Source organism: Topomyia yanbarensis, chromosome 1 (genome assembly GCF_030247195.1).
Source record: "Topomyia yanbarensis strain Yona2022 chromosome 1, ASM3024719v1, whole genome shotgun sequence".
Taxonomy (NCBI): Eukaryota; Metazoa; Arthropoda; class Insecta; order Diptera; family Culicidae; genus Topomyia; species Topomyia yanbarensis.
In genome coordinates, this window is record NC_080670.1 from 147050149 (window position 1) to 147076033 (window position 25885).

At 35.5% G+C, this 25885-nt stretch overlaps 2 protein-coding genes across 4 annotated transcripts; both read left to right on the plus strand.

Moving 5' to 3' along the window:
* The first annotated feature begins 7294 nt into the window (after window positions 1-7294).
* LOC131676372 (protein Cep78 homolog) lies at window positions 7295-9926 on the plus strand. The gene is made up of 4 exons (XM_058955445.1): window positions 7295-8025; window positions 8082-8263; window positions 8329-9062; window positions 9123-9926. Exons 1-4 carry the CDS (start codon window positions 7704-7706, stop codon window positions 9838-9840), a joined length of 1956 nt encoding a protein of 651 aa, XP_058811428.1. The 5' UTR covers window positions 7295-7703; the 3' UTR covers window positions 9841-9926.
* A 10935-nt stretch (window positions 9927-20861) lies between these two features.
* LOC131676761 (mpv17-like protein) lies at window positions 20862-23686 on the plus strand. Of its 3 annotated transcripts, none has more exons than XM_058956074.1 (6): window positions 20868-20965; window positions 21048-21196; window positions 22339-22498; window positions 22554-22687; window positions 23091-23222; window positions 23285-23686. In XM_058956074.1, the coding sequence occupies exons 3-6, from the start codon at window positions 22375-22377 to the stop codon at window positions 23456-23458; spliced, it is 564 nt and encodes a 187-aa protein (XP_058812057.1). In that variant the 5' UTR covers window positions 20868-20965; window positions 21048-21196; window positions 22339-22374; the 3' UTR covers window positions 23459-23686. The 3 variants fall into 3 exon arrangements, with proteins under 3 accessions (XP_058812049.1, XP_058812057.1, XP_058812040.1); XM_058956057.1 differs by lacking the exons at window positions 20868-20965; window positions 21048-21196 and adding exons at window positions 21266-22008; window positions 22226-22273; XM_058956066.1 differs by lacking the exon at window positions 21048-21196 and having other exon boundaries at window positions 20862-20965.
* The last annotated feature ends 2199 nt before the right edge of the window (window positions 23687-25885 follow it).

Here is a 25885-nt window from a genome sequence, read left to right on the forward strand (position 1 = left end):
TGGAAACAAATACACAGAAGTCTTTTTTTACTGCATAAAAACCGCATAGCTATGAAAATCCGCATAAAAACCGCATAACTTCGAAAAGTCGCATAAAAACCGTACAACTTTGAAAATCTGCATTAAAAAAATTCACACAACAAATCCGCATAAAAATTTGCATAACTTTAAACATCTACATAAAAAATACATAACGTTGAAAATCCACATTAAAAGATAACCTTTAGAGAGGTTAAAGTTACTTAGGACTAAAAAAAACTATCAGTAGATCTTGTAAGGGACATATCCGTAGTATTGATGTTGATGTTTATTACCTTCACTAACAGGCTCCTTAGCCCCAGTGATGGTTGCTTAAACTAATTACATTTTAAAATTGCCAACATTGTCGCTTTTAGCTCATTCCGCGTCCGGTTGAAGTCAAAGGCCGTCGCCACACTGTTAAAAATTCGCTGGAGTCCGGTAACAGCGCTCTGGCAACCATAGTTGGTTCTCCTGAACGGAACTCGCAGAAGAGAGTTATTACGTAGAGCTCGAACACGGGCTTGAAGATCCAGACGTCCGAGGATTGTAGGGCAATCCACTCTGGCAGAGAGTAAGTCGAAGACGAACAGGGCTCGAGAGCAGTCCCTCCGAGTGCTGAGTGTATCGAGGTGTATTAGCTGGCAACGGTTTTCATAGCTCGGCAGCTGAAATCTGTTTCACCATGGGAGATGCCGAAGGGCGAGGCTGCGTTGGACAGCCTCGATTTTGTCAATCCCGTTCTGGTAGTACGGATTCCAAGCAGTAGAACAATATTCTAACGTTGAGCGTACCAACGCGGAGTAAAGCGATTCAAGACAATATACGTCCCTGAAGTTTTTCGCTATTCGGAAGATGAACCCAAGCTGTCGTGATGCCTTATCCACGATGTATGAAGTATGTGGTTTGAATGTTAGTGCCGAATCCATGATGACTCCGAGATATTTGATGTGAGAGTGTCTTGGAATGTTCGAGCCGAAGAAATGGTAGTTAAATTGAGTCGGATGGCGTTTCCGCGTGAACGTAACGATTGAGCATTTGCTCGGGTTTAAAACCATTCTGTTTAGATCACAGTACGTACTAAAGCTGTCCAGTTCCCTCTGAAAAAGCTCGGCATCAGTTTTATCCCGTATTTGTTGAAAAATTTTCATGTCGTCGGCGAAAGAAAGGCGGGGTCCTTGTAATGTGATATTGAGGTCATTAAAGTAGAGGAAGAATATTACTGGACCGAGATGGCTTCCTTGTGGTATGCCGGATGTAGCGAAGAATGGTGCAGATAGACAGTCCTTAATGCTGATTTGGAGTTGCCTTCCATCGAGGTAGGAACGAAACCAGCGCAGAAGTTGTCCATGAATCCCGAGTTTGTCCAGCTTCTCTATTGCGATATCATGGTTGATGTTGTCGAAGGCCGCAGATAGATCCATGTAAATAGCATCGGTTTGCAATCCGTCAGCGAATCCATCCATTACATATGTTGTGAACGGGAGCAGGTTTGTCGTTGTCGATAGTTTAGGCATGAAACCGTGTTGGTCATCTGCAATGTAGTGTTTGCAGTAAAAGAAAATAGGGTCTAACACAACCAGCTCGAACAGTTTTGATACAGCACTTAAACACGAGATTCCCCGATAATTGTCAATGTTCGATTTGTTTCCTTTTTTTATGAACTGGAAACATGTGCGCTGCTTTCCAACAGGAAGGGAATGTACCAGTAGTGAGTGATAGCTCGAAGACTCGCCGAAGTGGTTCAAGAAGCCCGCTGATGCACTTTTTGACAAAAATCGGGGAAACACCATCTGGACCCGGGGAACAAGATTCTTTCGGTTTGGCATTTGCTGCAAGAATAGCAGCATTATCAATACAAATTCGGTTGATGGTTCGTCCTAGAGAACGAGTTAAATTGGCGGCGGTGGCGACTTGTTGCGGTGACAGGCGCTCGTTGGAAAAAACGCTTGAAAATTTGTCGGAGAACAGTTGGCAAATTTCCTTAGTGTCGGTGACTAAAACTCCATTAAACGACATACAAGATGGTAAACCGGATTCTTTTCGCAGCTCGTTAACATACGTCCAGAACGACTTGGGCTTGGATTTCAGTTGACGCTCGACGATTCGCCGGTGTCTAAAAAAGGCGCGTCTGCTTTGTTGTTTGTATTCGTGGTTGAGTTGAAAATAGTGATTTCGCAATGCAAGTGTCTTATGCTACGAGATTTTTTTTAAATGCAGCTCGTTTGGCAGATTTTAAACGTATAAGGATGGTTGATGGCCAGGGGGAGGTTTTCATCGCTACTAATTGTTCGTTTTGGCACATGGCGGTCGATAAGGTAGTTGAGAATACTAGAAAACGTCATCGCTGCTCCGTTCGCGTCGTCTTTGTTAAGATTTTCATCCCAGTTTATATCCAACAGCGTGCTAACGATACTGTCGTAGTCAGCGTTTTTAAAATCGTAGACGATAGAGCTTGATACGTCTTCAAAATTCACTCCTAGGTTACCAGCGAATACAAGATGTAGTGGGGGTTGATGACGCACTTGCTTGACTAAAGGAGTCGGTGCAGTGCAGCAGTACGGAGCGTAGTCCCGGACACTTACAAAGCAGAGGTCCAATGTACGTCCATTCTCGTTGGTGACATTATCAATTTGCCGAAGAGTTGCGCTACTGTAGTTGTCCAAAATACCACTGGCATTGTTAATAAGCGCAGATTTTTCGATATCCAATCGTTGAAAACCATTACTTGCCTGGCACCACGTCAAGCCAGGTAAGTTGAAGTCGCTCAGTAAAACAATATCATCAGACGGGGCGGCGATCGAGGCGATAAAAGAAACGGAGGAAAGATGTACGATCATGCTGGAATCACAAATTCTGTCAGGTGGAAAATACACAACACACAGGAATAGATTGCAATCGGCAAGTTTCACTGCTATCCACACTTGCTCGGAGCTCGCCCACCGGTCATCGTTGATCACTCGGTCTTTTATGCCACAGCGAACGGCGATAAGTACACCACCGCATGATGTCTTGTGGCTGTTGAGAGCATTGCGGTCACAGCGGTAGACATCGAATGGTGAACCAAAGACCTGGCGAGACAGAGTACGGTTGTCGAGCCACGTCTCGGTCAAGGCGATAACGTCGTAACAGCAACCCGTGGTCGCGAGCAAATAGCTGTCCGTTGATGAATTCAAGCCATCAACATTCTGGTAGTAAACTTCGATGTTGTTGGAGGACGGATCAGGTATATATATGGGTAAGTAAAAATTATCTCAAAAACTCATCGTAGTGAATAGATATTTTTACGTAGAATATGTATGCAAAATTTGAAATAAATCGGTTGAGTAGTTTTTGAATGGAAGTTAACCCTCTAGTTCCCAACACCGCCTCTAGGCGGTCTCTATAAAAATCTAAATAAAACTACTAAAACATGATTGTATGTTATCATCCGCACTATCATTTCTTCCCAACGCTCACACCTTTCATACACACACATTATTTGAATATTCGTAGCTTTCTGTTAAAGGCAATTGAAGCTCAAAGTTGAAAACTCGAGGAAAACGTGGAAAAAAATTATTTTGTGTTTAGTGGTAATCTTCATTAAACAAATTTTAACTATTTTTGGAAATTTCAAAAACTAAAAAAATATTTTTGAATAGCCTGTTACTAGTATTTCACTGTAGATGTGAATTGGTTTAGTGGAATAATTCGGAAGTTTTGGTTTTTTTGGTAAAATACTTTGCCCGCCTAGAGGCGGTCTTGGGCACCTGAGCGAAAAAAAATTTCTCTTTAGTCTTTAGTGATTACTTATCGTACCAAAACAAGCATTGTGTGCAATTTTAGCTGAAAAGAAGTATGTTTTAAATACTTTGGGTGAATGTTGCTGTTAAAATATAGATATTTTTATCATTTAATAATGTTTAGGGGAGTGTGGGACTAGCTGGCGGAATATTTTTTCTCCTTTTGTATTAGACATATGGTGCTGTCTCTAGTTCTGCACTCCGAGTACTGTTTAATCTATTCTCCAATGTGTTTATGTTGCATTAAATTCTGTTTCGTACACGTTGTAAGTGATATTGAGTTTTCGAGCGTATTAAAGTGAAGAGCCTACTTTAGTCGTATTAGGAAGGGTGCCTCACCATTTTATTAATTAGGCTCATTACCCTAGGTATAGTTATTAAATTTCAGCATTTTTGTTATTTAGGGCTAGTTCAAAGCTATTCCACGAATGACTAGGTTTTTCGATAGCGCGCGAAAACAACATTCCAAGCAAAATTTGTTTTTTTTGTTTGTTTTTTTGTTGTTTACTTCGGGATTTCACATGAAGAAATTCGAAAATTTAGCTTTTGAATACAAAGTGTGCGCCGAAATTAAAATGCAGGAGCATTGGGGCTGAAAAATAATAACAAGTCTCGATTGATTTGCAGGTTTATTCAAAAAGCATCTCACGCGATCCATACTTTATCATCAAAAAAGGCCAGGTGGCATCATAGTGCGTATAGTCGTAAATTGGCGAGATTCCCGCGTCACATATTTAAAATTCTGTAATGCAGTTAACAGTCTGCTCTTTTATGCAACGCATTCACTTTTACACGATCTTCTTAAATTAAAAACATAAAACATGATAAGTGTAACCATCGCAGACCCTGGACTCCTCTACTATAAATTAGAAGTCAATAATTAAACAACCAAAGCACTAGAGAAATACTCCTTACATTTTAGGCATTTTGCGTTCTGATGGAGTCCAAAATATAAGCAACCATCTGTATTCGCTTATGTTGAAGTAACCAGGGAAAAAAAGTTTTTATTTTTATTCGCCCAGGTGCCCAACACCACCTCTAGGCGGCCTACTTATTTTAAGGCTTTAATGAAAAATCCATTACTTTCAAGAATTTTTAATATTATTTTCGTTTTTCTCATCACGAAGCCCACCTCCAAAAATTTTTTCAAGCCAAAAAAAATTTGGGCACCAGAGGGTTAAAAAATAACTCTTGTTTGTGGATAGATGTAATATCTATACGGATACTGAAAGCTCTTTTCGTGCGCTATCGAAAAATATAATCATTCAGAAAATAGATTGAAAATCACCCCAAATAACGCAACGTATTTAAAATTTGGAAAATTTACTTGGTATGCTCGAAAACACAATATCACCCACAACCCACCAAACAAATCGTTTAGCAACAAAAACACATTGGATAACGGGTTTCACATAACTTGAGGTACACAAGAAGAGGCAGCGCTATATGTCTAATAGAAACAGAGAAAAAGGGATTCCGCCAACTTACCCCAACCGCCAACTAGCCCCGGGCTCCCCTACCTGTGCGTCAAAACATCCGAAACCATGAGTGCGTTATATTATCGCGGACTTTATGACACAACACCCCTGCGTTATAACATCCTAATATAAGTCTGTGTCATAAGATCTCAGACATTATGACGCAGGACTAGTTTCAGGCATTGTACACACAAAAAAATAATGAAATTTAAACGAAATGTAAATCAATACGAATGTAAACATCCATAGCTTGAATCAAAAATTTGATTGAGAATTAAGTTGAATTCGATGCACTCAATGGGAGCATCAAAAGGCATATGATTATACACTTTCGTTCGTGTGATATTACATGTCACTTATTTTACAGCAATATTGAAGTAAAATTACATAAAAGTGCATTGGTATCCCGTTTAATGAAGCTGTAATTTTCAGTTAACGTGTAAAATTAAATTAAAATTCGTTGAAGAAAGTACGACAAGTTGTGTGTATTCCCGATCAGAAACACATAACAGAAATACTTCAAAATTATATCTCGCATTATTACTTGTTATAAATTTCTGTTATTTTAACTACTAACGAGACCTAATTTATAACACAATATGTTACAAAAATTGTGTTCTGTTATAATCTTGTTATTTCATTCTGATCGGGTTTGTGGTGGAACTTGCTTTTACATTTATATTCATACTCTAAATATGTGCATGAAAATAAATTTAAAATTACAAAATATTTTTTCTGTGTAACAAAAGAGTGGTTTCGGATCTTTTGATGCATTCTTGCTTTCGGGTCTTATGACACATTCTTCTACGTCCTAATTTCGCGGACGTTATGATTGGGACTCATTGTTTTGGGACGTTATGATCTGGGACGTTATGACGCAGTACCTGTGCCTCATAATATCCGACGCTATGAACGCGTCATGGTGTCCAAAAAGTCTATTGCATCATGAAATCCGAAAACGACAGTGTGTCTTAGCGTCCGGGACAATGTGTCATAACATCCGAAAACGGATGTGCGTCACAATGTCCCGGACTTGATGGCGCACACTTATTTTCACACCCCTTTTGCGTCACAAGGTCCAAGACGTTATGGCACACCCCCATTTGGGACCTTATGACCTGGGACGTTATGACGCGGTGCCTAAGCGTCATTATATCTGAAACTATGAGTGCGTCATATAATCCTGGACTGTATGACGCAATACCTCTGCGTCATAATATCCCAATTTCAGGGCGCGTCATAAGATCCTGGACATTATGACGCAGCACCACTTTCGGGCGTTATGACACGGCGCCTTTATAATCTCGCGTAAAGTCCTCACAGCAAGCAATGCCTGCTTTGAGTTGACTAGCAACGCCCTTTTCATGTCCGAGCGGACCTTCGAAATTTCGGTCACAGCCAAGAACCGTTCTGTCAGATCTTTAGAAATCTGAAGAAGATTTAGTGATTTAATCTTGGGCCAAAAGAAGACCACAAATACACCAGTTGAGTGTTATGGGTAGCATTTGGGCTTAGGGGGGGCGGGCTTAAGAGCTGAATCCGATTCAACCTCCATTTGACCATCCGGAGAGGGAACCATCGAAAACGTCAACGCACGGGGTCAGTGCCCGCGCAGACGAAAGAAAACAATGAATGTGTTACGAAAGATAAAAACCACTTATCTTTAAACTGGTGTCCAGCGACGAACCAATCCCGTTTATACAGCTGGCTATTGTTTAATCCTCACACGTGAACAAAAGACTGAGGACCGAACCGAACTAGCAAGATAACCTTGAACGCGGATTAGCACTATTCTTTGTCGCTATCCATTGCACGGAGTGGAAAAAAGCACTTGTGTCTCGACCGAGAGCTCGAAAACAAAAGAGTTGCTTATTAATGATTTAATTTGATATTTTGTTGCTTTTTATTATATTAGTGCCTTTGGTTTATAATATTCATTTATAATAAAATTGTGTTACCATACAATATTGTATGGACTTATTCCATATCATCCAGTATTGCGAGTAAAATGCAATTTATTTTAAAATTGTGAAATTGCATATTTTGCTACAATATGGCTTAAAATTAATTTATTTTCCATAAGCATCCCGCGATTTTTTCTGGGTGAGCAAAATAAGGTGAACGTTTTAGACAATTTCTCAAAATAGAGGTTGTCTTATTGACCGAGGGGTGATACAATTGACTGAAAATATATTGACCTTACATAAATAATTCTTCCAATTCATTGAAATTCGATTACTTATAGGCACCTTTTTGAGATATTTTTAGTATTAAAATACAAATCACAGCAACCAACGCCAATCCGAACAACATTTTGTAGCTGTCACTGCAGCATCATTCGCATCATCGTTTCGCGTTTTATATCCTTTTTTCGTTTAGTAATTTCCAAGAAATCAAAAAAAAATCCTCATAGCTTTAGTTTAGCATGACATCCGATAAACCGGGGATCGAAATGACCAAAGGCAAACGAGTAAACGGTGTGAATCGACGCTGCAGAGATTTCCATCGCCGATATCTAGCGCTTTGTCGTGCTAAGAACTTTCAACCTCTGCCGGAGCTCACGGTAACCGGTAGTGGAGGTGGCACTACCCGTGGTCGTATGTCGAAAGCCGAACAGCAAGTTCCATCGCTAAACTTCTATGGCGACCGTTTCAAGGAATGCGACTGGCTGTTGATCATTGATGCGTTGCTTGAGGATACTTCGCTCGAGATCGTTGCTATCCGTCTGCGAAAGGTTCTTAGCGATGGTGAGTAGTAATCATAAACGCTAAATCAGTGGTGGATTGACCCGTATTATTTCCAGTACTTGGCAGTAATAGCCATCGGATGGATTTGGCATCAGATCGGCCTGCTGTTCTAACGAAACGCCTATTTTCGCAACTGATTGATAGTTTGGGACAATTTTTAGTCCACAACCAGGTAGTGAGGGTTTTTATCCTAGAAGCGCTACCCGTACAAGGGATATATATGGCTACCCTTGTCAATGTAAGTAGAAGCAATTCATATTCCAGAAAGTTAAAGCTTTCGTATTAGTTGACCTTTCATTTTAGGGCCTGCAGCAAAATTGTTCCATTACTGAGTTGAGCTTTGCCCGCAGTACCATAAGAGATGATGGTTGCGAGTCGGTTTGCAGTGCGGTGATGCATTTGCCCAAAATAGAAACGCTAAACCTTTCTGCTTGTCATTTGACTGCTAGGGGTTGTCATGCGGTAGCCGAACTGATCAAGTACCAGAAAATACAGCGCTTCGCTCAGAGTTGGCAGTATTCACTTCGGTATGGGGACATTGACACAAATAAGATGCAAGGATTGCGTAACGTATTGCTCAGTGGTAATCCGTACATCGGTGACGAGGGTTTGATCGAGATTACAGAGGTATTAAAGGATGACGAATGGATCCGACAAGTACATTTCAGGAACTGTGGGCTCACGGACATAGGGGCTAAATCTCTAGTAGATTGCTTGAATATCAACAAGACGATTGAAAAGTTTGACATACATGCTAATTTGGGTATTTCAAATAAAGCCTGCCATGAGATGCTAATAAGACTAGGGGTTGAGCTAGAATCATCCGATAATAGCCAATCATTCTCGACCGGAGCCGGAACAGGTGGAAACAGAATGAAGCCTGCAGAGCAAATAATATTCTTGCAACAGCAGTTGGCTGCCGAGCGACACCAAAATACACAGCTCCAGATGATGATAGAACAGATGCATCTGCAGCAAACGGAGAGCGCTGCTCAGCTGAACAAATTGAAACATGACTTCAACCAGATTGTAGAAGAGTATGTAAACATTATTTGTAGTGATTCAATTTATAATTGTAAGAACTATTATTTGTTTAGACGTGACGAATTATTGAATCGACAGCAGCACATGATCATGGAACGTCCCAAAAGTCGGCGATCCATTGTGCGTAAAAGTAAAAGTGAGGCTCTTCCAAAACCGTCTCAGCTATTCAGTCAAAGACGAACTGCGAGTCAACACAATGGTCGCAGCAAGAGTGAAACTAAGTCGGAGATTGTACTACGTACAGTGCGTGATCGTCATGCAGAATCAGCGAATGCTACTTCCAGGCAACCCAAACGGCATCACATGTTGGAGCGAACGATCGGAGATAGTGGCCTAACTGGTCAGTTGAATGACATTGCGGAGCTCAACGAAGAACTGGACGCGGTTCAAAAGAGTTTTACCGAGGGTGGTTGTGGTGATATGGGCATTGGATGTTCCAACATAAAAGTGAGCACAGTGGGACAGTATGACACATTTAGAGAAGGTTCTAGAAGGACGAGGGTAAACGATGAAACCAGCGACGAAGACTACTTTGTGGATATTGAAGAAGCCGCTGATCAGTGGTCAACAGAGAAAGGAACAAAAGGGTACACGAATGGCGGCGTAACAAGCTACGACGAAGATGATGATGATGACGATCTGGATGAGACGAGTGCCAATTCGTTCTCCGGAGCTGATTTGTTGAAAATGATTGTGAGAAAAAGATCAGCCGAGCACGTAAATGATGCGCAGTCTATGCTCACGAGCGTATACAGTGGTGAAGGACATTGAAACAAAGATACGAACTTTGCAAGTGCATGATTTTATTTCTTAAGAATATTTTATAAATATGGAACCGACTTACTAATAAAATTTTTGATGATGTGAAATAATGCGTAGCGACTAGCTATGGAATGTTGGGATGAATCTGTTTTTCTAATTTAATAATATATTGCATTAACAATTTTTCGCATTTATGGACGATTTCTTTACCCTCGCTTAACTTTTAAACCTGGTTCACCAGTACGTTTAAACCTAGTTTAACCGCTAAGCGAGGGTGAAGAAATCGGCCCTTATAGGTATAATACTCTCCTTTTCCCCTTTTTTATTAACGACTATTGAGTCAATTTTTAACTGTTGTAACTGCATTTAATTAGCAAGGGACAGGAAGCTGAGAAGTATATTTTACAATACTAACATCCTCACTTTAAAAAAACCAAGAAGTTGAAGGGAGAAACTTCAGAAATGCGTGGAATAGGCTTATATGAGCAAGGTTAGAGTTTCCCGGCGACTTACCGTAGGAGTCAGTATATTTTGGAGTCAAACCACGTCAAGTGGGCTTCGAAATTTCCACAAAATCATCGATTTTCATGAAAAATATTTTTTTGGATAGGGGACATGGAGTGGTATAAATGTTTTGGTAAAATTGCTCTATTCGTTAAAATGATGGGCTTTTAAAATTTAAAACCAACTTAATCCACCTAGCAGTGAGATGAGACATTTCTTACACATGTTGGATCATTCATTCATTTGCAGATAATTAATATTGTTAATATTAATACGTTTATTAATTTGCAATTACCCCAAGCAACCAAAAGTTCGTATAAGGGAGCTGCACAAGCTTCTCGTTTTAAGTAATTTTTCAGTACGTTTTATGGTCTAATAGCGGCTTAAGCAGCTTTCAAGTTCCATTAAAGCTTAAGCAGCTTGAAAGTTCGCTAAGAACTTTACGTGAACTTTAAAGTGTGCTTTTTAAGTATTATCCGAACTTCTGGTTGCTTGGGACTGGTCTTGCACGAATAAAACCTCGAATAAACTGAATAAAATATAGAAAATCAATAAAACGAACCAAATAAAAAAATAAGGCAAAAATGCAAAACAAATTTTTTTCAAATTCATAAAATGAGTACAATGATTTATATAAAACAAGTTAAAAAATACATGAATCAAATTGGATTAACTCATTAAATGATAAATTAGTTAATGTTTAAAAATAGTTATAAAATTAATTGAACAAATAAAATTGACTAAAACTAACAAATTGAACGAAATAAATAAGTGGAATCACTGATAATGAAATTATTAAAATTAAAGAAATGAAATGAATCAAATGAATCAAATGAATCAAATGAATCAAATAAATCAAATGAATCAAATGAATCAAATGAATCAAATGAATCAAATGAATCAAATGAATCAAATGAATCAAATGAATCAAATGAATCAAATGAATCAAATGAATCAAATAAATCAAATGAATCAAATGCATCAATTAAATCAAATGAATGAAATGAAACTAATCAAACGGATAGAACGAATTTAATGAAACCAGTGAAACAACGAATCAAATGAATGAAATGTATAAAATGAATAAAATGATTGGAATGAATGACAAGAATAAAACTAATAAAAGAATGAATGAATTGAATAAAATAAGTAAATAAAACAAACGAAGTAAATAAACAAAACAAATAGAATTGATTAAATAAATAAAAATAAGAAGAAAATGAATTGATTAAAATAAAAAATAAGGCGGTATTGAAAAGTTAAAAAATAATTGAAAAAAATAAATTGTGTCAAATAAATAATTTTGATGAAATGAATAAATCTGAAAAATAGTCAAATTATTAAAACGAAGAAACTAAAAACATGTATGAACTAGTTAAATAATAAGTTAAATGAATGATATGAATAAAATGTACGAAAAAATTAACTGATCAGAATGAAACCAAAGAATAAAATGAATAATATAGATTAAATGAACCCACATCAACAAATTGAATCAAAAGAATTCTGAATGAAATAAATAATTAAAATGGCGTCGTTTAAGATTATCTGGTGTTTCTACCTTATTGATGGAATTTAATTAGTTATCAGGAACATGGAACGTTCAATTTCTTTTGGAATTCAAAGTTGTCATTTTGGTCACATATTCCCAAAAAAATATTTTTCTGCAGAATACGTAAATATGCGCAATTGGAAATAGTAAAGTAAGACAAGGTCACATATGCTTTCATACCCATTAAACAGAGAGCGACAGAGAAATAATGCGATTCATGAATGAGGCAGGTAGAATTTTCAAAATTTTCATTTGCATTGATGTAAATAGTGTGAAGTTTCTACGCCATGTCGATAGCACAAAAGCCGTGCATTCAGGTGATAATAATTTACTCTCTTTCCAATCATTCTTATAGCGTGTATATTGTTTCGTTCGGAATTCTCTTTCAGGAAATATGGATAAATGAGTCCTGTACAAACCAATACTACGAAAAAGAAATGGTTCAAATTTTCAGGATAAGTATTTAATTTGTTGGAAACACACAGCAACTCTTCGTATCTCCAAACTTACTGTTGCGTAGTTTATTTTATAATGAATAGCTTTGTTGAAGATCGCATAATGATTGGACGTTCCCCTAAAAAGTTATTTAAGCTTGAAGACAAACCATTTTTTTGAAATTTCCTATTCTATGCATGTGCGAGAAAGAGAGGCAACACATAACTTTGTATGAGAATATCTTTTTACTGCAAAATCGGATCAATTCGCAGGCTTCGGCAATGTTGATCCTTGCACCTTAAGCTATATATCTGCAGATTTTGGGATGATACTGGCATTTTTTACTGAATTTATTGTTTCAATTGCCTATTTTTCATATATTTTCACGTACAAACTTGAAAATTTTTGTGAGTGAATTAGAGTTTTCAAAAAAAGCTCATATTTGACAAGTGGTATGTGAAGCCAATTACCGTTTAACAGTGTTCCAAAAAAAGTCAAAATTGTTGCCGGTCAAATAGGCATGCTTGACTTTACAAGTCTTAATTTTCTGCGAATATGTTTCTAGTTACATTGGTCATGAAAAGGGTACCTTCGTGTTAATTTGTTGTTACACAGTAATATGTATGACAAAAATGTAGTCAGATCAAATGTTTCAGTACACAGTACATCCAACGCCTCCCTACTAATTTTGACTGCCGTTGAAACATCAATTGAATTTTATTTAGTATAGAGCAATAATGAACAACGATAAGTAAGAAGAATCATTTTACTTGCATCCCCCATCGAGAATGGGGTCTGTAGGAGACTTCTTTTCCCGGATCTTACTCGTGGATATTTTTGGGCTTTGATCCGTTATTCTTCATAATAGTTCATACCAATACAATGAATATATCTTTTCAATAATATCATCACAAAAAAGATGTTCTTACTTTTCACGTAACATATTTGAGCATATGATTCATTTAAAATTCAATTCAGATAAGAAAAGTTTAAATGTCTCTTCTTAAAATTTTCATCTTCAAACATCCATATTACCCAGTTAAGTCAAATATTTTTCTAGATAGCCATGAATTTCCTTAATTATAGTGTATATAAAAGCTCTGAATAGAACTGAATTAAATTAGAGTTGATGTAGTTTTCGAATTTCGGTCGCCTGCCAACCCATAGTTCAACATTTCATCTTGAGGGTGTGAACATTTGAAAATAGTCATAGTTTTCTCATAATACAAACCTTTTGCAAATTTTCTCAGGAATTTATTTACCAAGTAGGATGTAATATTAAGCTTGTTCACATACACTAAAATGCAAAAATCTATTTACGGAGTAACGGCAGACAAAAATAGTATTGTCTTCTCAAACCTCAACAATTACATTGCACACGTGGCATTAATAAATATTTCAGATTATCAGATCTTATCACACAACTTAGAAAAGGAGAGAGAAACAGCAAGAAATATGTGCGCCGTGGCAGTTACCACGAACATGAAGGAAGGGAGAGAGTGAGAGAGAGTGAGTGAGAGTGAGAAAGGGGGAGGGGGCGTGTGAGAAATGGCAAATGCTTTTTAGTGCCGTGACCTTATATTTAAAGGTATATTATGCGATATATTGATTCCTTACATACTTATTATAAATAATGAAAGTAGTAATTTTTACGCCATAACCAGTTTAAATAACCTAAATCTTGCAAAAGAACAAAATTTTCGCTAGAGTTTTGGGATTCAAAAGTACAGTTGCTTTCGGTGATGCCGCGAGTATAATTATATGAGAAATCTTTTATCTCACTACTAGGTGAATTACTTGATGATCTATGTATTAATATACCATCAACATTTACCTCACGATTGAATGCAACACCTAATCTACGGGATAATACATACATAAATACATCTCCATAAAAAATTTCACTATGAACACATTATTTTGTCTTTGAAATGAACTTACATATTAATTTTTGAGAAATAGTTCATTTATTATAGAGGTAATTCACAAAAAAAAATTCAATATCGAAGTCCTTGAATCACGTAGATGTGTACCCCGATATTCAAAATCGGTTTAGTTTTGCCCCTAAGACACTAGTAAAGCAATACTCTGTATGAAAAGGTCTCCTTTTTAATTAGTGAAAATTGATAAGCGAGAAATGAAAATACAAAATGTTTAATATCATCTCCATCCGTAAACGGATTTTGACAGTCTATAGCTTGTTAGGAATCAGGAAGGTATTTTCATAACCATTACATTATTTACATTCGCTAATCGGTGATTTTGCGAAAAATTCGAGGATCACTTGATATGGCTTTACTCTTTAAGAAGTAATTCCGGAGTCGTTACTCGTTGAACACGGATCACAACAGAAAACGAACAAGAAAATACCAGGCTGGACCGTACATTAAGTAAATTCCCAAAGTAATACAAGTCTGTTTATTGAAGATTTCCCTCATAATATGGGATAAGAGCAAAAACAACATATCAAGAAGACAGAGTTGCCAGTTCAGTTCAGAATCGTACAATAGACAAAACCTTTATTTCTCATTTATTATTGCGATTTCTGTTCAATGTACAGCCATTTCCAGAATTTAACAAACTTGAACATAAATCTCATCGAATTATTTTTCTATCCTTCATGAAACTGTCAATCAGGATGCTCAATCGAAATCAAATCAAATGACTGAATATCTAATCGAGTTTGATCTAAAATATAGTTAAAATTTAGGCCAAATATATCCCACAAGATACTAACGAGCAAAAAGCATTCAAGATCAAGCATACTCCAGAATGAGTGAAGAAATAAAAAGAAGAAACAAATATATTTGTGACAGAAAAAACTGTTTCATTTTTCTGTATTACCCAGCATCTTTCAAAAGAGTCTTAATTTCTTTCAAATTTTATCTACTCTTCTCTTTATCTTCATGCTCCTAAAATATCATTGGTGCGCATAAAACGGTGGAATCTGGAATTATGCTTTTTACGCTTAAAGGTGGGACTTTGCTAGCATTCAGGTTCTTCTGAGAACACTGTTAAAAAAGGCAATCCATTTTTTTACAAATAAAAATGTTTTTGGAATAAAGCTTCTTAACCAATAAAATTATCGCTCAGATTCTCACTTTTGGTAGTATTTGAATGTCTAAAGTACTACCTAGGGGCAAAAATGTGAACCAGTTTCATTGAAAACCCCAAGTTTTCAAACAAAAAACCTTTAAAATAAAAAGTTGTTCTGGGGCCCCTGACAGAATATTTTAATTTTACTTTCAAATGAAAGAGAAAAGCCCATTCTATCACATGTTGAAGTTTTAGCGATGCCGATTTTTTTCGAATAAAATTCCCGTGGATACACTTTGCTTAGTAACGTCACGTAATTTAACTTTTATCAGCCGCTTGAACGATTTATCAGATATAGTGTCAAATTTTACTTCGTATGGTTTATTGAAACGCTTTCAAGCTGTTTCGTAAACAGGAAATTGTACTAGCTCGATGTTCATAAATTCCCAAGTAACCAATAAGCATTATAACGTAGCCTAATATCTGCTTTAGATCCACATATAAAGCTGTCCTATAAAGCCGTGAAGCCCTAAATACTTATTTAATGCTGATATTATGCCAGAAAAGGCGAAATATAGTGCTATTACTGTGCGGAGATTGACAGCTCGTTTCTGCAGTACTAATGCTATTATATAGCAAAAGCGTACAAATGTCAAATTTCAAAGCCTTATATTGGCACTACTAATGCTATTAAAAAGCTTCAATTGGTTGTCATTGTCCGCCATGGTTTTAAAACCATTTCTTATGTTTCCTTTCGGTATGATGAGCAAAAAGGAAAAATTTTAAAATAAAATATTCTGTTTAAAACCGTAATTGACTCTGTTCTAATGCATAGTAATGAATATCCTTAATGGGTTTTCGTTCTCACACGATATGAATGTTTACGAAAATTACCTTTAGTAAGTCTCGAACTGAGGTACCTTGCCTCGTCCTTCACGGTAAGTGCGCTGCGTTTGATTCCTGGACTATATTGCATATGTTCGATTGAAATGAAATATGCCGAATATAATCTTCAAGAAGAGTTGCATAACAAATAAACCCACAGCATTACAATAGCATTATATCAGCTTTTTATAGGCTCTATAATGGCATTAAATGCACTTGTAAAGCTTACATGCTTTAAAGATCCTTGAAGCATGTACGCGTTATATCAGCTTTATATACGCATATAGAGCAAGCTATAATGCTATATGTCGGCTGTGCAGTTATGCATTATTGATGCTAATAAAGAGCTTTATTGCGTTGTTAATGCTGTAATGGAGTTTCAATGCAACATTAGTGCAAATGTATAGCCAATATAGTGCAATGGCTTAATGCTTATGGTTACTTGGGTTCAGGTTGTATATCCTTAAGTGCTTAAGGGGTTATATACCATTGACACATTCTTTCGTAACGTTACAACGATTTGACCAACCTTCATTCTTTAAATCTGTTATAAGTTTTTCAAATGCACTCCTTCATCAAACATAATTATAGATTCAGAAAATAAACAAAATTTTATGTAAGATTTGATCTACAACACCGGAGGAGGTATTTTTAATAAACGATTGAACAACGTCACATTATACATAAGCCCACCTACGCTGTACTCTCCTACACGCAGAAAAATGAATTGTAGATATAACAATATTCTGGTTTAAACTCAACAATAATTATTATTATCTCAGGGCTAATAATATTCAATACTTGATTCAATCCGTAATATTGTTATTTCTACAATAAATTCTGGTTTTGACGTTTCTAGATTTCAATCACATCATTATATTATTGATCTAATTGATCAATAATATAATGATCTAATTGATCTAATATTGTGAACACGATTGGTTCCACAATATGATTCAGTTGAAAATACAACGAATATAGAAGAAAATATGTACTGTTGATGTTTGTTAATAAAATAAAATTCAATGATTTTATTGCTTTATTTTTAAATTTACTGTAAATTTAAAAACTTTGTAGGATCATTTGCCCGTTATTATTTTCTGCATTTTGAGATTGTTCTGAAAGTGTCAAAGGTTATGTTACTGCTAATGTTATTAATCATTTTAATATTGACACTTACCTCATTGTTGAGTTTGGTTTAACTGGGCTGCGAAATTTGTTGAAATCGATATTCTAAAATTTGTACTTTTGTTTTTATTAATAAATTGTAATTTTCATTAAGAAATGAAAAATACCACCGCAAACACGCACTAACATTTTCAATACACACTGATTTACTACTAGTCAAAACCAAAATTAAATAAAATTTGGTTGGAATGAACATAATATTGTTAGTTCAATAATAAAATATTGTATATTGAACAATCAAAGAGTTTCGAATCAAAAATAGACTGTCGATTGATATCAAAAATGAATTTTGTTGGTTTAATCATGTGAAATTCCGCTGCGTGTAAACGCTAGTCATATGGTACTTTCCGATGCAATCACGCTAACAGCAACAAAGTCCACAACATGCTATGGAAGGTTGTGAGGGAATTTCCGAATTTCGTTCTCGGGTTAGTATTTAGCTATGAATAATTATGCGTTCCCTGAATATTTCTTTCCTCCCAGCAATCAACCATTCCACACTTCGCCATCATCGACGAGACGCCCGTTATAAAGGTTGTCCGCAACCTCCGTTGTAGTCGCACGTGCCGTCAGTTAGTAACAAACCAGTTCTTCCGTTACATAGCATAGCATAGCATAGCATATGCGATTGCACAAATCGTGGGTGGCTGTACAGTGATCAGCTAATATTTAACAAAATACCATACCGCGTCGCAAGAAAAAAAAACATTTGGGATTAACGCTTTTTCTTCATAGTGGAACAAGCATCACAGTGTACACCTGGCCACGTCCTTACAATCGCCGAGGAAGGGAAGAAATGTTAGTACAACATCTACTAGCGAAAGTGCAGGGAACCCATACTACTTTCATAGATGTTTCAGGAAAAGGAGCTTGTGTTAGTAGGGCAGGTTAATTATCAGGAACTTATTCAACAACATTTCGTAGGAAATATAGTGTAAAATGGATGTAACTTACCTTTTGTCTATTAATTTATGGGAAACCTAAAATCTAGGCATAAAATGGTTGTAAAAATAAAAATATCTAATGCGCAAAATTTCGTGAGCTCAAATTAAAAACAAATTATACGTTGTTTCGCATATTTCTGCGGATCTTCTGATAGAATTATTAGCACTAATTCCATCAATAAAATTCAATTAAATACGTTGTTTTTTTAAGCCGCCATTTTCCCCAACTATACACCCTGTAGCATAACGTCTCGTGAAATGTATATAAAAGGGACGTCGCAATTCATATATACAATACGTCGCGATGTTTGTTTACGTCAAATATAATAATCATTTGTTCTACTTCTAGAGTAGAGCCTCTAGCAGAACTCACTTTGAGCCCATTTTAATTGAACGCGAGAACGATTTCCGCTACTCGCCTGCAGATGGCGAACGGAGTACGACGTGTAAAAATTTAGTGGGGAATTGTGCATAAGTTAAAACGCAACTTTTTACTACCGAAAGGCACTTTTTTCCGATTTTTGTCACCGCACGACCGAAAATCTATAAGACATGAGTCAATTGAGATTCACCATCACTACAAGAGAACGGAGCAAACTATATTCTGACCAAAAACACCGAATTCGCATCTAAAATCTATTAAATATCACGAGCACAAAAATAACTTTATCACAGCAGTGCTGCCGCTTCGACATTTTTTTCAGCAAACTGTTGTCGTGAGCACACGCATTTTAGCGACAACAGTGGTTTTTCTATAACGACCCAGACAACCATTTTACACTTATATCACAATCTATGATCGCATTGTGCGTACATTCATGCGTAAACATTAAATCGCACAAGATGCTTCAAATGCGTCATATGCGTGCAAAAGTGGAGGCGATATATATATATATATATATATATATATATATATATATATATATATATATATATATATATATATATATATATATATATATATATATATATATATATATATATATATATATATATATATATATATATATATATATATATATATATATATATATATATATATATATATATATATATATATATATATATATATATATATATATATATATATATATATATATATGCATTATGAAAAAAAGTTCTACAATGAGATGTAAAAAATACGTTTATGCGAATTATGTACTACATGTCGAGCAAAGTAACAAACCAGTTCTTCCGTTACAAGCCCAAATACATCGTCAATGCACCTACATTATTGAAATGTCTGTGGTATTAAATCCAATATAGACGGGTATCTATTCGAAGTTATAGGAAGTTGCAAAAACATAATTGGGTCTACAGAGACCTATCTGGGTGACCGCACTAAATCGTCTCAATTGTTTAGAGTCGGATAAAAAGGCTTTGGCACATCTCAAATGAGCACAAAAAAGATAGATGAGGGAGTGTTTATTGGTGTTTGCAGACATTTAAAAACCCGTCGAATTGACGATTGGATGTAATACATTCTTTCGTAACATTACGGCGATGTGACGTGTTCCTTTTCTCTGAATCTTTGCAACTATAATATATACAATATTTCAGTGTACTTAGCACTGTCGATTGTCTGGCGCTTAAATTGTGCTCGCTTTGTCATATAAATGCACTTGCTTAAGACCAACAATACAAATATCATACTACTGCAATACTGCCAGTGTATTTTTGTTTGTGAAATATGGGATAAAAGCTGCTATTCTGGCTCCGTTAAACTACCATATTGAGTTCTGTCAAATAAATACATAAATGTGTCAAATGGCTCAAATCTATCCACAACAGATATGATTTTTTTTCTTGATTTGATCAATTATTTCTGCTACAATTAAAAAAATAAACTGCAGCTTGATTTTTCGACAACCCCATATTGTTACTTGAGTAAATTATCATTAAAACGGCTAAATGTGATAAATATTTAAAATTTTACTCAAAACAATAACACCAGCGTACCAAAGTATAAGATTTGCGTGACGTTACAACGCAATGAAATATTGCTTTTCTGAAAATGGAGCGTTGTAACGTCACGAAAGTTGAAAGATACTTAATAAGAAACAAAACATTAAAAAATATATTTAACACCTAGTTATTCGTATGCTATTTAGAAATACATCATAGATATTTTGACTTTTATAGAAATACGCTGAAAGTTCTAATTTGTGACGCGTTGTAACGTCACGTTACGTTATCGGTCATAAAACAATCCTTTTCCAGTATATTCAGTTTATGTTTATTGAATCTTTAGTGAAATTTTGTCTACTTTCCAAAACTGCAAAAAGTTTTGATGTAGGCGTTAATTTGATAAAGTTATAATATATTAATGGAATGAAGAATCGTCAAATTGTTGCAACGTCGCGAAAGAATGTGTCAATTGATTATAAATAGCAATTCTTAGCCCATATTGGCACGTCGTATTCGGTTTATAGAGCATAAACTAAATAGCTTATGCTTCCAACACTGCACACCGATATGTCATTCACTGATTGTCAACTCTTCGTGTTGTTCAGTTAATGATGGTGCTTAATAAAAGTTGAAAGCATTTTATTCTAATTATCTGCATTCCATCAAAACTTGACCCTGACAGGTAGGAACATAATGGAATTCGCAAAAGATGTTTTCTAAAAAAAAAGTATAAAAATTTTGAATTGAATAATTCATTTTGCAAGGTCAAGGTTCTTGCCTGATGGATCAACAGTATTTAAATGGATATGTGTTAAAAAACCATTCGCGCGCGTATAAATAGTCATATTCAGCTGCGTTGGTATTGACCCGATTTGACGTTTGAATTTGGAGGAAAACAAATCAGTTCTGGGAGGTTGGTAATGTGACAATGCGTCATCTCTGTGTGCGTATTTTAATCGTCAGATATCTCAATACATGCAAAGCAAACACGTGCATCATTCAGTAAATAACCTTCGTAATCACGCGTCCGTATAATCTGTTTTGAATGATCACTTCTGGAAAGTCTTTCGAAGTGAATTTTGCTTCTTAGCATTTATTTTTTAAATTTATTTGTGCTGCGTTGGGTCTAGCTTACCAGAAAACGAATTAAGCTATTTGAGACCCATTAATCTCAAATTGGTTTATGAAATGTTAAAATAATAATTAAAAAATAAAAGCAAAGCTTATTAACGCGATTAACGTCTGAGTGTCCCCCATATTCCTATTCTCCATATCATCAGCTGTGTACGCTGAAGATGAGTTTAATATTGTTTAAAAAAGACGATATTGGGGAAGACCGACATCTGATGAATGGAAAAATACACGGAAAGTCTTTATTTCATTTTTATCAGCATTGTGCTAAACACTTATTTCTTCGTATCACTAGGCATAAGAACTCTCTTCCTCATACTGCGTGATGAAATTACAGAAAGCACATGTTTACATCGCACATACTTTTTAACAAATGCTAACACTTTGTCTCATTCACAACAATTTTTAGTGAGCAATCTGGAGAGTAAGAAAGTTAGCATTTATGACGAAAAAGTCACTGAGGGAAAACTTCCGGTCAAGCCATTAGATGGCATTCAAATTTCACAGCAGTCAACGAAAAAGAAAACTGTTTTGTTTGTTTACTATTAGCAGCTGTGCTTGGCGATGAACGGTTCGTGCGGAATATCCCCTAAAGTAAATTTTTACAGATAACTTTTACATATTAATCCAAATTTACTCGAGATTTGCCCATGTTTTGCATCAAATAATTTTTACAAAAGCTTATTTTTCGATGCGCTAATGGAGAATGAGATGTATTTTTAGCAGCTCATACCCCTGAAAAAATTGAACTTAACATGGCTTACCCCATTCCTCTATTACCGACCTATCACAAATCATCTGGACTACTCAGAGTACGTGTGTCACTATTAGTATAAAATACAAAACCCAAAGCCTCTCGGTAAAAATCGTGTACATAAATGATCAAGGGATAAGATTTTGATTTTTTTTTGTAATTTGTTTCAGGATTTAGGTACTTCTATTACACTACATAAGCATAAGATGAGCTTGTCAGTAGTACGAAATGTTTTCAGAGAATACCCTATTGTTAAGGGTATGGCAACGTATAGTATTATATGGCCAACCGGGAGTCTAATTCAACAAACCATGGATGGAAAGAATTGGCGTAAGTCGCTTGCAATTAGTAGCATTTATGAATCCATCATAATACTCTGTTTTAGGAACTTACAACTATAGGCAATGCATGAACTTTGCCATATTCGGGACGTTGTTTGTGGCCCCAACCTTATATGGATGGGTTAAAATCTCCAGCCAAATGTGGCCAACAATGAACCTAAAAACGGGGATAATTAAAGTAAGTGAAGATAGATTAATTTTTATGCTATTCAATTTTACAAGTGAATGCAAAGAGTTGGCTAAATTTGGACATATTTAGATTTAAAAAATAAGTCTATTTTCGCCCTTTCCATATTATCACTCAATCCATTTTAAGACTTCGATTAGAGCAGCGGCTCCCATCTTAGTTTAACACATTGGTTCAAATGGTAGTGAGAATTGGGGCACTAGATTCTAGTTTTTGTCGCGAGTATTTCACCATTGGCCATTAGTTGTGATTCTTAGAAACGAAGCAAATAAAATAATGCAAAATTATTGGGTTGAACTAAGCTATCAGATTAAAACTTTGTTCAAAATACCTTCATATACTGGTTTATGTCTGACAGTGTTACGAAATACTTACAAACTTTTTAATTTTACAGGCAATTGTAGAACAATTTAGCTATGGTCCATTTGCTGGGGCGAGTTTCTTTTTCGGAATGAGTCTGCTTGAGCAAAAAACAATCACGGAATCAGTACAGGAAGTAAAATCTAAATTTCCCGATACTTACAAGGTACTGGTGTACGTTTCCAAACCAAGAGATACAATACATTAATCATGTTATTTTTCCGGAAGGTTGGAATTTGTGTGTGGCCGGTAATCCAAACGATAAACTTTTCCCTAATAGCAGAGCACAACCGTGTTCCTTTTGTCAGTGTTTGCAGTTTATTGTGGACTACATTTTTAGCGTATATGAAGCAACGAACGGCGAAAACGGAGCACCTCGTTCAACAGGAGATTACATCATGAAACGTGCAAAACCCATTGAGCTGGAGAAAAATGTTTTAAAATTTAACAAGATTGCCAAAGAATCTAAAAATGCCGAATGTATGTAGTGAAATTGTTCAGAGAGGCATTAGAAGCATTTTGACTACATCAGTCATTTCAATTGTTGTGTATATATTTATTGAAAAACATTCTAGCTAGCCAAATGTACCTTAGAAAAAGAAAAAATGAATCAAAATATATGTTTTATAAAGCAGCAATTTCTGTTTTTTTCATTTTTCAATTTCTCATCGCTTCATGTTCGAATGAGTGATAAAACACACGCTTACATTGCCAATATTAAGAGCCAGTTATTTCAAAATTTTGTCGCTGGTTGTATTGATGTTCTCCGATATTTATGTAGGTTTGCGTTTGTTTGTGCATAAGTGTGATGGGCTTCGATTAAATATTAGATTCCTACATTTACGGCAGCGGGGTAAACGTGCATTGAAAATTGGTCCGAAGAAATAGGTCTAAATTATAAAATCATTCCTCTGATTTAACTGGATGAAGCCTAAATGTGTTACATTGAAACGCAATCATATTTACCTTGAAAAGATGACAATTTTTAAAAAAAGTATAGCTCTTTGCAACAATTTAATTGATGGTAGTTCAGTATGGGTGAATGTTAGAGTAAAACTTGTGATAATAACTTTTTGGGATGCCTTAAAATACGCGAAATATTATAGTCTTTCCACAAACTGCATGTTCTCAAAATATATTTTTACTTAAGGTTTCTTTCCAACCAATTCTTCATTCGAAATTCTATCATTTTCAGATTTCTTAGTCAATTCGATCCCAATTTGATGTATTATAGTCAAATATTCTGTGAAAAAGTCTGGAGTTTAGCACAAACGAATGACGTCCTTTTGAAAAACGAATAATTAAATAAGTCGGGCCAATACTTTTATGAAAAGTCTTTCTCGGCAACAATTTTAACATCAATATAATCAATAACGTTTCAAGGCCTTTGTTTTTGTCTTAAAAATGAACATTGTAAAGTCAAAACAAACCTTTAAAATAAAATATATTATCTTTACAATTGTGTATGAATTGAATTTGCAAACTTATATTCTATATGATTTGAACTTGCAAAGGAAACAATATTTTTAATAAAAAGTTTGATCGATACACACACACATTCTTGCTTGGCCAATTTTTTATCGTTACACCCTTTACTTGACGAGAATCCAATTGCCATTGTCACTGCATGCCAATTTTTTGTGTTTTGTTTCAGCTAAAGATTTTGCTGAAACTTTTCAGCAAAACTGGGTATTTCTAAGAGTTCAGCTTTGCAATTTTTGTTTCGCTGGTTTTTAGTAAAGCTTATTATTTTGACGAAAATCAACAAATCTATAGAATTTGATTGCTGAAACAATCAGTGAAAGAATGGCAATTTTGCTGAGTTCCAGCAAATCAAACTGACAGTTCAGCAAATTTTGACAGTTTTGAATTGCTGTAATAACAGCGAAATAGTTTTTGCTGGTAGTATTGCTGATATTTCAACAAGTGAAAATTCATCAAAATTTTGGTGATATTCGGCAATCAAAATTTAGTGTGTGGAAATCGATCCTGTAAAACAAGAGTCAAAGGACATACTCATCAGTAGAATGACGTAATATAAGTAAACATAACTCACGATGATAAGGTTATTTGTCTCCGATTCTACAGTTTGTATGGTATATATGTTACTCTGACACACGACTTTCCAAAATTCGAAAATTTGATTGATTTTTAAACAAAACAAAATGATTGAGTTTTAAACAAAACAAAAATTCCCGGGGTTTTGGTTAAAATAGCAAGTTTCGTAAAAATGCAAAATTGAAAAAAAAAAAAAAAGGTCGAGTTTAACGATGGTGGTTCGTTTTTCGAACATTTCCAACCGTGTCAATCAAAACACGACTTTTGGGAACCCAGTTGCAGCGGAGGCGAGTTATTGGGGGCAGCGCTCTGTCATGTTCAAAGGTCCAGGAAAACTAAACTAAAATGCGTCTTCCGTTAAAACCCTTTAGGAGTGTATTTCTAGCATGTTTTAAAGTAGAAAAATGCTGGTCTATGCAGCACCTTTTACATTCTTCATAAAAGAAATGTATAGGATTTGGTCAAACTTTGAAAACTTTTTGGTTGTAAATATTGTCTTGCTAAATATCCTGAACAAGTGATCAATCTAGTACAATATGTTCTTATATATTTAAAAGAGTGCGCAATGTGCTTTTTTGATCGTATAGGTGGCAATGTTCGTATTCGTAACAAGAATATTTGTTTTACATCTAGATCAAAATACTGCATTGTTCTACTTCTGTTTATGCTTTATCCAGAAACGTCAGAATAAACGGTAAATTTATATAAAAAACGTGTTTTCATCCACCTAGCGGTGCAATTGTGCCTTTCTCATTTATCCAAACTACACGA

Bases quoted from the DNA above. Each gene is read 5' to 3' on its own strand.
- LOC131676761 (XM_058956057.1), top strand. From the start codon at position 21,979: ATGAACGGTTCGTGCGGAATATCCCCTAAA. The intron at 22,009-22,225 runs GTAAATTTTTAC...TGGACTACTCAG, and splicing joins CGTGCGGAATATCCCCTAAA to AGTACGTGTGTCACTATTAG. The intron at 23,223-23,284 runs GTACTGGTGTAC...TTTTTCCGGAAG, and splicing joins AATTTCCCGATACTTACAAG to GTTGGAATTTGTGTGTGGCC.
- LOC131676372 (XM_058955445.1), top strand. From the start codon at position 7,704: ATGACATCCGATAAACCGGGGATCGAAATGACCAAAGGCAAACGAGTA. The intron at 8,026-8,081 runs GTGAGTAGTAAT...TATTATTTCCAG, and splicing joins GCGAAAGGTTCTTAGCGATG to TACTTGGCAGTAATAGCCAT. The intron at 8,264-8,328 runs GTAAGTAGAAGC...CTTTCATTTTAG, and splicing joins ATATGGCTACCCTTGTCAAT to GGCCTGCAGCAAAATTGTTC.